The sequence below is a fragment of the Hemiscyllium ocellatum genome, chromosome 1 (assembly GCF_020745735.1).
Source record: "Hemiscyllium ocellatum isolate sHemOce1 chromosome 1, sHemOce1.pat.X.cur, whole genome shotgun sequence".
NCBI lineage: Eukaryota > Metazoa > Chordata > Chondrichthyes > Orectolobiformes > Hemiscylliidae > Hemiscyllium > Hemiscyllium ocellatum.
In genome coordinates, this window is record NC_083401.1 from 50,613,317 (window position 1) to 50,626,285 (window position 12,969).

At 40.1% G+C, this 12,969-nt stretch overlaps 1 protein-coding gene across 2 annotated transcripts in view; it reads right to left on the reverse strand.

Annotated features, from left to right (window-relative positions):
• The window catches only part of LOC132834687 (A disintegrin and metalloproteinase with thrombospondin motifs 12-like), a 547,736-nt gene that overhangs the window by 164,759 nt on the left and 370,008 nt on the right, over positions 1-12,969 (reverse strand). For both annotated transcript variants that reach the window (XM_060853764.1, XM_060853682.1), the window contains exon 14: positions 5,930-6,050. In XM_060853764.1, coding sequence (XP_060709747.1) covers positions 5,930-6,050 — 121 coding nt within the window. The remainder of the gene's footprint in view (positions 1-5,929; positions 6,051-12,969) is intronic.

Here is a 12,969-nt window from a genome sequence, read left to right on the forward strand (position 1 = left end):
TAACCCCTCCAGATGGCACGTTGTGCTATTTTTAAACTGGGAGGTGACAACCGAGTGGTATTATCGTTCGACTGTTAATCCAGAAAGCCAGATAATGTGGCACTAAAAGTTGAAGGAAGATGACAAAACCATTGCTGATTCTCGGGAAAAATCCATCTGGATTACTAATGTCTTTCGGGAAAGGAAACTGCCATCTGGACTACATGTGACCTCAGGCCTAAGCAATATGGTTGGCTCCTAACTGCCTTATGAGCATCAGGGATTGGCAGTAATTGCTGGCCTAGTCACCAACATCCCATTAATATCTGAAAAGAAAGAAGCAATTCAAGGCTGGTAGTAAACTTTATGTTTGTCATTCACATCAACCACTAAGACCACTGTCAACAGAAGAGTGCCACATATGCATATCACAGCAAAAGAGCAAGAGAACATTGTCAACATAGATGCAGATGACTCTGAAAATGATTTTCTGCAGCCACACACTATTGGTTGCTGGGGTATAGATGGTCTCATACACACAGGGGCATCTGCCAACTTAAATGGAGTCAAACTGTTTGACAACTTTCAGGATGACCCCATTCTCTGAAAACCAGCAAATATGAAAAAGTTTCCTTACTCCAGCAACCCTAACCCTAACCCATCAAAAGTTCTCAGGAGCTTCAAAATATCAGTCTCATTTGAAGATACCAGAGGACTGGGAATTGGTTAATGTAACATCCCTGTTTATGAAGGGAGAGAGACAGAAGACTGGAAATTAAAAGTTGGTTAGTCTGGCCGTGGTCATTGGGAAGATTTTAGAGTGCATTACTAATAAAACACTGAAATTACGAGTCTCGTCATTTTAAGAAAATTCTAAGTCATTTTAAGAACTAAGAGTCAAACAATTGTCAGGAAAAAAAAAATCTGGTTCACTAATGTCCTTTTGGTCTCCACTGCTTTTTTGCGGTTGTGAATTCCACAGAAGAAATTTCTCCTCCTCTCAGTCCTAAATAATTTACTCCATATCTTTAGACTGTGATATCTGCTTCTGGACTCACCTGCCATCAGGGACATCCTTCCTGCATGAAAGCTGTCTTTTCTCCTAGAAGATTTTAACCTACTGCGAATCCTCATGCAAGAATGCCTTCCTTGAAGAAGCTATCTTCCTCCCTCTAGTCATTCCTGAAGAAAGGGTCATGCCCGAAACGTCAATTCTCCTGCTCCTTGGATGCTGCCTGACCTGCTGCGCTTTTCCAGCAATACATTTTCAGCTCTGATCTCCAGCATCTGCAGTCCTCACTTTCTCCTGAAAGCTGTCTAGGTCCTGTCAGAATTTTATAGGTTGCTATGAGACTCATCCCCCTCACTTTTCTGAACTCCAGTGAATATAATCCTAAATGACTCAATCTCTTCTCATACATCAATTTGATTTTTCCATCAAGCTATGCCACTAATTTACTAAGTAAGGGAGAGATGTTGTGTATAGCTTGGATGGCTGGTTTGTAATGCAGAGTGGTACCAATATCATGGGTTCAATTCCTGCACCAGCTGAGGTTACCATGAAGGGCTCTGCTCTTGCCTGTGGTTTGGTGACTGTCAGGCTAAACTATCATCAGCTGTCTCTCTCCTTAATAAGAGAGCAGGCTAGTCTGGTCTGGCAAGACTATGGCGACTTTACATTATAGCATTTTGAAAACTGTAACACTTTGTTCCCTTGAATGTGCCATACTGGATTCGCTGGAGGGTAGCGACATTATACAACATTTTTCACTGTACTTTCAAAAAATACACATGACAAGAAGGAAATCAATCAATCAAAACAGAATTGTGTTAGCAGAGGGAGTCAGCCAGCAGAAACAGTTTCTGAGGGTGTTGCTTAGTAAAAGCAGCATGTTAATTTTAGTGTGAGGTCTCTTTGAGTTTCTAGTTCCAAAGATCTCAGAGCATCTTCAAAATTCAGAACCTCTATCAGTGGGAAGGAAAAGGGCAGCAGATACATGAGCATATCATCATTTGTTCTGAGGTTTAAAAAAAAACTGCAGAGTTGTAAATTTGAAATAAAAGCAAAATTCTGGAAATATTCAAAAGTCAGAAACAGAGTTAATCTTCCCTCAGAATCTTTTCAGCTTCATAAATTCCCAAAGGTTAACTTTGTTTCTCTCCAGAGATGCTGCATGACCTGCAGTGTATTTTCAGAATTTTCTAATTTTCCCTTCCAAAATACTCATCATACTGACATGGAAATCTGTATTAATGACTGAATCTAAATTCAATCTATATTGAATCTATGCTGAAAATTACTTGATGCAGTATTCACCATTGAGAAAGAAGTCAGTGTACCAAAAGTTCAAAAAAACTAACATGCAATCAGGAAAAGTGACTCAGCAAGATAGCAAAAAAAAAGAAACAATTTTCAGATTTTTGTAGTTTTGCCTTGATATTTTCAAGTTCTCAATAGACCCACACATTTGTGGGGGTGAAAATTCTCATTATAAATCCAAAAATTCCTAAAAGGAAGACAATTTAGAACAGAGTCCAGTAGGAACTAGTCTTATAGTATGCAAGTAATAAAAATAGGAAACATCTTAACATATTCATTTTAGAGAAGAAAAGAAATCAAAGTAAACTGAAGCATAATTTCAGCAGTATGTAGAAAATGCTGAAAATTATGTTGTGCAAAAGATACATGATTTCTTTTCTAGATGGAATTTGGGAGCATTCATCATCTGTTCACATTTCAGCCTACTCTAATTCTATTTGAGACAAAAAATATTTGTCTTGGAAGCATGCAAAGATCTAAACTACTTCTTGTAGAAGATTCCACTGAATTTTAAATGAGTACAACGGTACATTAATATCATTTATTATGACCGTGGACAGTGAAATGTCAAATGAATGTGTCAAGCAGCTGTATGTTCTTATGAAAGGTCATGTCTCAATTGCATTGCTCTTTTTTGCTAAACATTAAAACAAAAGTGCATAAAAATATGACTTGTAGAAGCACATATGCAGTATTTGCACTCTATTATGTTTCATTGATTATCATGACTTTTCATTACATTCCTCGTTAAATAAGACTCCTTGAATATCAGTGGCGCTGCCTTATGCCCAAAAATAAATTGAAAGTAATTTTCTAAGACATGGAACACAGATGCTGCTTCAAGTCATCCAGAAACAGGTTCTAAGCACACATCAGGTCATAGTGAGTTAGCAGCATATTATAGCTTTTTCAAATGAAGTCAATGAATTAATAATTTGGAAATATGTTAAAATTGTCAATCTCTCTTTATTATCCAAACTCTAACAATTCACAAGTACAATAATTGAAATGATCAAATAAAAGCAATTAATGCACTAGCACCAGAAAATGTCCTCTTTATTTCAAGAAAGCAGGTCAAAGACGTATTGACTCACTAGATCGCTGTGATGAATAACTGCAGTACCTTTTTCAATAAGTTCCAACTGGAAACAAAGGTTTTTTTTAATTAAGTCATAATATTACTAATTTCTTGAAATAAGTAACTTTGTTCTCAACATAGAAATAGCTGTACTTGGGAATCTTAGTATTAGTATTAGACTCAAGGAAAGGACATACAAACTGGCTGAAAAAAGAAATGATTAAGAGGGGGAAAGTAGAGTACGAGAGTAAGCTTGTGGCGAACATACAAATTGATTGTAAATCTTTTTTAGATATGCAAAGAGAGAAAAAAATAAAGACAAAGGTAGGTTCCTAACTTTCAGAAACAGGACAGATTATAAACTGAAACAAAGAGGTGGAGACCAGTTAAATACATATTTTGGTTCTGTCTTCATAAAGGAGCATACAACAGACATCCTAAAAATGCTGGGGAATGCAGGGTCCAGGGAGAAGCAGGAACTGGAGGAAACCAACTTTAGTAGGAAAATTGTATTTAGGAAAATGATGAGATTAAAGGATAATAAATCCCCATGGCCCAATATTCCAAATCTCAGAGGACTAAAGGAAGTGGCTCTAGGAATGTTGGAATCATTGGCGGTCATTTTTCAAGATTCTACTGACTTTAGAGTGAAGAGAGGTGGAGAGAAAACATAGAATTATAGACCAATTATCCTGTCACTGGTCCTGAGAAAAATGCTAGAGTCAATTATAACAGATTGAATAGCTGAATACTTGGAAAACAGTGACAGGATCTAACAGAATTAGTATGGATTTATGAAAGGGAAATCATGCTGGACAAATCCACTCGACACTTTCACATTGCAACCAGTAAGAGTTGATAAGGGGAGCCTCTGGATGTGGTTTATGTAGACTATCAGAAGGCATTCAATTAGTCCCACATCAGAGATAAGTGTATAAAATTAAAGCACTTGGTATTGGGGGTAGTGTACTAATATAGATGCAGAACTGCTTGGTGGACAGGAAACAAAGAATAGAAATAAACGTGTTTTTTGCTGAGTGGCAGCTGGTGACTAGCAGGGTACCACAGGGATCCCCAGTGCTTGGACTCCAGCTCTTTGCAATATGTAATGATGATTTAGATAAGAGAACTACATGTAATATCTTAAAGTTTACACAGGCACAATGCTGGGTGGATGGTGAGCTGTAAGGAGGATGCAGAGATGCTTAAGTGTGATTTTGACTAGTTGAGTGAGTGGGTAAATACATGGCAGACAAAATATAATGTGGATAAATGTGAGGCCACACACAACGGTAGCAAAAACAAGAATGCAGATTATTACTTGAATTACAGTTGATTGCGAAAAGAGGGGCAACAAGATATCACTGCCAGTCACTGGAAGTAAACATGCAGCTGCAGCAGGCAGTGAACAGGGCAAATTGTACACTTGCTTTCATAGCAAGAGAATTTGAGTACAAGAGTCGGGATGTCTTGCTGTTGTTGTAAAGGGCCTTGGTGAGACCACACCTGGAATACTGTGTGTTGTTTTTGTCTTCTTATCTGAGGAAGTTTCTTCTGGCTGTAAAGGGAGTGCAAGGAAGATTTAACTGATTCCTGGGATGGCAGGGCTGATGTATGAAGAGGGGGTGGATCAGTAACACTCTATTCATTTGAGTTTAGAAGAATGAGGGGGAATTTCACCCTGAAGTGGAAATACAATGTCATTCCTGCAGTGTTGCTGGGTTAAAACCCTGGTACCCCTGAGCGACATCTAGCCACATCACATGGATTGCAGTGGTTCAAGAAGGCAGCTCACCACCTTCTCGAAAGTAACCAAAAATGGGTAATAAATGCTGGTCCAGATTCTCACATCCCATGAATGAATACAAAACCTGGCTGATGAGGTGGCATCAAACTGTTTAATTCAGTAACAAATATTCATTGCAAGACGTGCCATTTGCATCCTTTGCACTAAACGACAACCTTTTGCAAAATCCACCACAATAACGGTCATCCAGATCAAGCTTGTCATGTGAGTGAACGTTATCTCCCAGGCACTCAATACGTAGGAACAGAAGGGGAAAAAAAAGCAGTGGCTTCAGAGAAATTGTCAGGCTACATCTGGGTATCTTTGTATATAATTTTCAAACAAAGCATAGATTCAATACTGATATTTAAATCCTGCACCTTTATTAAAGAGAACCTAAAAAATTATGTGAGAGCTTTTTCTGACAAAATTCTTCATACAGCAGAAAGAGCATGGTACACTTTGCAGTGACGACATGGTACACTTTGCAGTGACGACACGGTACACTTTGCCAATGACAATAATCGAGATGTGCATTTGGGTTGTACCTTTCAAAACCTTCCAAGGCATTTTGCAGCTAGTGAAGCACTTTCAAAGTGCAGTAATTGTTATAATTTAGGAAATGATACCATGCATATTGCACTACCCTTACCAGCAATGAGAACTGGCTGGCCAAGCATTCTGCCACACAGTCAAAGTGGGAAGTTAGTCAGGACACAAGGAACTTACTTGATACTAAACTTAATTTCATGAAGAAAATTCTTACCTAATCCTTCACTCTCTTCAAATGTCTTCTTTACAGTCTGACAGGAAGAGCCATTCCCATGACACACCCCACATCGATCTTCAACTGCATTGGACTCTATTTCATAATCACAGCCGACAGTCTGGAAGAAATACAAACAATTAATGTTGTTTTGTTTCCATACCATACTGGTTATTATTTCCCAATATTATAATTCACTGGCTGAGTAGGAGACATCCTGAGGTTATTCATGTAGGACAACTTATAAATTCAAACTCTTTCTTCAAAATATTAAGCAATAAAACCTTACGTTTTGTTTTGAAATGGTCAATTCTGTCCTTTAATCTTAGAGCTCAGCTTCAAATTTAGAACTGATTGAACCACCCATCTTCCACCTTGCAAGATTAAATTCCAGTCGGGAAGGCCCAAGTCCAATCTCTCTACACTATTGCTAAGTGATCAATATAATTATTAAGGGACTGCTAAAGATCCTATTTCAACCCTTAATGAGAATAAGATAATTCTTATTTATGTATTGGAAATAATAACTGGGACAATTCTAGTAATTATATCAGCTTCAGGTGGGACAAAAGATCTCGCCTACCCCACTGCTAAACTCGCTTAGGATAGCTGCACTTCTTTGAGGAGGTTGATCTCTCATTCTGCACGATCATGTGCACAGTTGAGCATAAGGAAAGGGATGACTTATAGATACCACATCCTATGGTTACAAACCTCTGTTCTCCTCTCCCCATAATCCCCAATCCCACTATAGGCATCTACCGAAGATTATGATCCTCAAGCTATTGGTGGAGGAAAGATAGGCCTTTTATTAAGAAGTAAACCTGGGTGTCTTATTACCTTTTCACAATGTGAGCAAGGCACCTGACACCTACCAAGACTAGTAAACCCTCCTTTGTTATTTTAGGATGTTAAGACTTTTGATTGAAAGAACAAAGAGAATAAGCAATATCTATCTGAATAGACTGTATCAGTTGGATTAGGTTTGGTGGCTCAGAGGTCATACATGTACATTTCATCAGCAGAGAACTAGGTCACAAATCAGGAAACATTTCTGTTTTGAGATGGGTCAGAATTTCGAGATGACCTATCAGTTTATTCAGTGAATAAGGATGCTCTGCTCCTGCTGAAATGCGATTTGGCTGAATTTGCGGTAATGATCAACACAGCTGTTTGGCCTCCACTCCCAACACATCCCCACAGCCTCACATGGAATTACAGAAGCTGCAACTTTTGTCTGAATACTTCCTACCACCTCACTATCCAAGACTCCAGACACCTTCCAGGTGAAGCTGTGATTTCCCTGCACTTCATTCAATCTAGTCGACTGTTTCACTGCTCACAATGCAGTCTCCTCTACGTTAGAGAGACAAATCACAGACTGAGTGATGGCTTCACAGAATAGCTATGCTCTGTTTGCAAAAATGAGCCTCAACTTCCTGCTGCCTGAGTTTTGGAAAGCCATCACTCTAAGGTATTTCGTGTGTTGGGGGGGGGGGGGGGGGGGGGAATCTTCTGATGAGAGGGAACTTTGATAAGTAGTGAAGGGAAGCAGTGCTATGTTGATATTACCTTCTTCCTAATCCTGGATTCATCTCACTTCAGCTGCTCGAATTCCCTAGGTCTGGAAATCTGGCTGTTCACTGTAAAATGTGAAAAGCAGGCTGAACAAATGACCCTGAGCTTCTCTTTGCCTGCCACTTCAGCACACTGTGTTCCCAGGCCAACATGTTTGCTTCGGGCTTGCTGCAGTGCTCTAGGGAAACTCAGCACAAGCTGGAAGAACAACACCTCAGTCTCCACTTGGGGAACTTGCAACCGTTAGGTCTCAGTACAGAATTTAATCATTTTAGGCCCTTAGCACCTTCTTAAATGTCCTTACCCCAACTCCCAGACACCAGACCTTGTCATCACATGGGGCTGCTATCACAACCAACCTATAGTCAGCCAGTAACCGTTCCCATTAGCAGCTATTCATTCATTTATCCATTTGTTTGTCTGCCCAAATGGTTTTCTCTCTTTCTGGGTTCCTACTTTTTTTTCCCTTACACCCTCCCATCCAACCCCATCTTCAGCATGTGTACCAACATTTTCCGAGCTACAATCGGTTTTGAAGAAGGGTTACTGGACACAAACATTAACCTTACTTTCTCTCTACAGATGCTGCCAACTGCCTGAAATTTTTTCCAATAATTTCTAATTTTGTCTTTCTAACATGTCTTCCTTTTGCACCTCATTTTCTGCTTCCGTAGTTTACAACCTTCAAGTCTCAAAACTGAATTTAACAACCTCAGACCCTGAACACTGTCCTCCATTTGAATTATATTCTCTTCCTCTCCATCATTCAATCGTCTTATTCACATGGCGTGCTCTCAGCAGAGCTGAGGGGATTCCTGCTATTAACACCTATGTATGTAATGGAACCATCGAGGGAGCAAGCTATCCTAGATCTGGTCTTGTGTAATGAGACAGGAATAATTAATGATCTCATCATTAGGGATTCTCTTGGAAGCAGTGATCACAGTATGGTTGAATTTAGAATACAGATGGAGAGAGTGAAGGTAAAATCCAATACTAGGGTCCAGGCTTAAACAAGTGTGACTACAATAGGATGAGGGAGGAGTTGACGAAAGTAGACTGGAAACAAAGATTTATGGTGGGACAGTTGATGAGCAGTAGAGGACTTTCAAAGCACTTTTTCAAATTGCTCAGCAAAAGAATATTCCAATGAAAAGGAAGGACTGAAATAATGGGGTGATCTGTTCTGGATGTCTAAGGAAATAAGGGAGGCTTTCAAATTGAAAGAGAAGGCATACAAAGTGGCCAAGAACAGCAGGAAACTAAAAGATTGGGAAAACTTTAAAGATCAACAGAAAGACACGGAAAGAGCTATAAAGAAAAGTAAGATAGAACATGAGAAAAACTAGCTCAGAATATAAAGACAGATTTCAAACGTTTCTATAAATATAGAAAATGAAAAGGAATGGCTAAAGTAAACGTTGGTCCCTTAGAGGTTGAGAAGGAACATTTAGTTATGGGAAATGATGAAATGGCCATGGCATTAAACAGGTATTTTGTATCAATCTTCATAGTGGAGGACACTAGTAACATGCCAGTAATTGACAATAAGACAAAGGTAGGGGAGGACCTGTATCCAATCATTATTACCCAAGCTAATGGAATTAAGGAGAGACAAGTCTCCTGGCCCAGAGATAGCAGGGGAAATAGCAAGGGCACTTCTGGAAATTTTCCAAAATTCGTTTGACTCTGTGGTAGTTCTAGTAGATTGGAAAACAGGAAATATGATGCCACTGTTTAAAAAGGGGGAATTATAGACTTGTTAGCTTAACCTCTGTAGTGGGGAAGATGCTTGAGTCTATTATCAAGGAAGAAATCTTGATAGAAGTTGTCCCATTGAGCAGACGGAGCATGGGTTCATGAAGAGCTGGAATTCTATGAAGACATTACAAGCAAGTTGGACAATGGGGACCAGTGGATGTGGTGTACTGAGATTTCCAAAAGGTTCTTCACAAAGTGCCACACAAAAGGCTGCTGATAAGATAATAATGCATGGCATTATGGGTAAAGTATAAGCATGAATAGAGGATTGGTTGATTAACAGGAAGCAAAGACTGAGGATAAATGAGTGCTATTCTGGTTGGCAATCAGTAACTAATGGTGTGCCTCAGTGATTGGAGTTCAGACTGCAATTATTCACAATTGATATAGATGATTTGGAGTTGGGGATCATGTGTAATGTGTTAAGGTTTGCAGATGACATTAAGGTGAGTGGCAGAGCAAAGCATGCAGAAGACTGTGAAACTTTGCATGGGAACACAGATACATTGAGTGAGTGGGCAAAGGTCTGGCAGATGGAATGTAATGTTAATAAAAGTGAGGTCATCCATTTTGGCAGGAATAACAGTAAAAGGGATTATTAGAGTCATAGAGTCAGAGAGATGTACAACGAGGAAACAGACCATTCGGTCCAACATGTCCATGCCAACCAGATATCCAAAACAATCTAGTCCCACCTATCTGCACCTGGTCCATATCTCTCCAAGCCCTTCCTACTCATATACCCATCAGATGCCTTTTAAATGTTGCAATTGTACCAGCTTCCACCACTTCCTCTGGCAGCAGCTCATTCCATACACATACCACCCTCTGAATGAAAAGGTTGCCCCTTAGGTCTCTTTTATATCTTTCCCCTCTCACCCTAAACCTATGCCATCTAGTTCTGACCCCAGGGAAAAGACTTTAACAATTTATCATATCCATGCCCCTCATGATGGTATAAATCTCCATATGGTCACCCCTCAGCCTCCGATGCTCCAGGGAAAACAGCCCCAGCCTGTTCAGCCTCTCCCTAAAGTTCAAATCCTCCAACCCTGGCAATATCCTTGTAAATGTTTTCTGAACCCTTTCTAGATTAACAACATCTTTCTGATAGGAAGGAGACCAGAATTGCACGCAATATTCCAACAGTGGCCTAACCAATGTCCTGTACAGCCGCAACATGACCTCCCAATTCCTGTAATCAGTACTCTGACTAATAAAGGAAGGTATACCAAACGCCTTCTTCACTATCCCTGCGACTCTACTTTCAAGGAGTTATGAACCTGCATTCCTTTGTTCAGCAACACTCCCTAGGACCTTACCATTAGGTGCACTGGTCCTGCTAAGATTTGATTTCCCAAAATGCAGCACCTCACATTTATCTAAATTAAACTCCGCCTGCCACTTCTTAGCCCATTGGCCCATCTGATCAAGGTCCCACTGCAATCTGAGGTAACCTTCTTAGCTGTCCACTACACCTCAAATTTTGGTGTCATCAGCAAACTTATTAACTATAACACTTATGCTCACATCCAAATCATTTATATACATGATGAAAGGTAATGGACCCAGCACCGATCCTTGTGGCACTCCACTGGTCACAGGGCTCCAATCTGAAAAATGACCTTCCACCACCATCCTCTGTCTTCTACCTTTGAGCCAGTTTTGTATCCAAATGGTGAGTTCTCTCTGTATTCCATGAGATCTAACCTTGCTCATTAGTCTCCCATGGGGAACACTATCGAACACCTTACTGAAGTCCATATGATCACATTTACTATTCTGCTCTCATCAATCCTCTTTGTTACTTCTTCAAAAAACTTAATCAAGTTTGTGAGACATGATTTCCCACGCATAAAGCCATGTTGACTATCCCTAATCAGTCCTTGCCTTTCCAATGTCCATATTACAGAGGAGGAAGTGCTGGATGTCTTGAAACGCATAAAAGTGAATAAATCCCCAGGACCTGATCAGGTGTACTCTAGACACCTGTGGGAAGCTAGGGAAGTGATTGCTGGGCCTCTTACTGAGATATTTGTACTATCGATAGTCACAGGTGAGGTGCCGGATGACTGGAGGTTGGCTAATGTGATGCCACTGTTACATGTACATCCTGTCCCTCAGGATTCCCTCCAACAACTTGCCCACCACCGATGTCAAGCTCACTGGTCTATAGTTCCCTACCTTGTCCTTTCCACTTTTCTTAAACAGTGGCATCACGTTAGCCAACCTCCAGTCGCCCGGCACCTGACCTGTGACTATCAATGGTACAAATATCTCAGTAAGAGGCCCAGCAATCACTTATCTAGCTTCCCATGGAGTTCTTGGGTACATCTGATCAGGACCTGGGGATTTATCCACTTTCATGCGTTTCAAGACATCCAGCACTTCCTCCTCTGTAATATGGACATTTTTCAAGATGTCACCATCTATGTCTCTACATTCTACATCTTCCATGTCCTTTTCCATAGTAAATACTGATGCAATCATTTATCATTTGCTTCATATCCTGCGGCTCCACACAAAGGCCACCTTGCTGATCTTTGAGGGGCCCTATTCTCTCCCTAGTTACACTTTTGTCATTAATGTATTTGTAAAAGCACTTTAGATTCTCCTTAACTTTATTTGCCAAAGCTATCTCATGTCCCTCTTTATGCCCTCCTGATTTCCCTCTTAAGTGTTCTCCTACCTCCTTTTTACTCTTCTAAGGATTCATTTCATCTATTCTGTCTATACTTGACATATGCTTCCTTCTTTTTCTCAACCAAATCCCCAATTTCTTTAGTCATCCAGCATTCCCTACGGCAACCAGCCTTTCCTTTCACCCTAACAGGAATATACTTTCTCTGGACTCTCGTTATCTCATTTCTGAAGGCTCCCCATTCTCCAGTCATCCCTTTACCTGCAAACATCTGCAGCCAATCAGCTTTTGAAAGTTCTTGCCTAATACCATCAAAATTGGCCATCCTCCAATTTAGAACTTCAACTTTTAGATCTGTTCTATCCTTTTCCAGTACTATTTTAAAACTAATAGAATTTTGGTCACAGGTCAAAGTGCTCCTCTACTGACACCTTAGTCACCTGTCCTATTTACCATGAGTAGGTCAAGTTTTGCACCTTCTCAAGTAGTTATATCCACACACTGAATCAGAAAATTTTCTTGTCCACGCTTAGCAAATTCCTCTCCATCTAAACCCTTAACACTATCGTAGTCCAGTCTATGTTTGGAAAGTTAAAATTCCCTACCATAACCACCCTATTATTCTTACAGATAACTGAGATTTCCTTACAAATTTGTTTCTCAATTTCCCTCTGACTACAGGGGAGTCTATAACACAGTCCCAATAAGGTGATCATCCCTTTCTTATTTCTCAGTTCCACCAAAATAACTTCCCTGGATGTATTTCCAGGGATATCCTCCCTCAGTACAGCTGTAATGCTATCCCTTATCAAAAATGCCACTCCCCCTCCTCTATTGCCTCCCTTTCTATCCTTCCTGTAGCATTTGTATACTGGAACATTAAGCTGCCAGTCCTGTCCATCCCTGAGCCATGTTTCTGTAATTGCTATGATATCCCAGTCCCATTTTCCTAACCATGCCTTGAGTTATATTAGGCCTCTTGCATTGAAATAAATGCAGGTTATCAGTCTTACCTTGGTCTCTGCTTTGTCCCTGCCTGCCGTGACAGTTTGACTTGCCT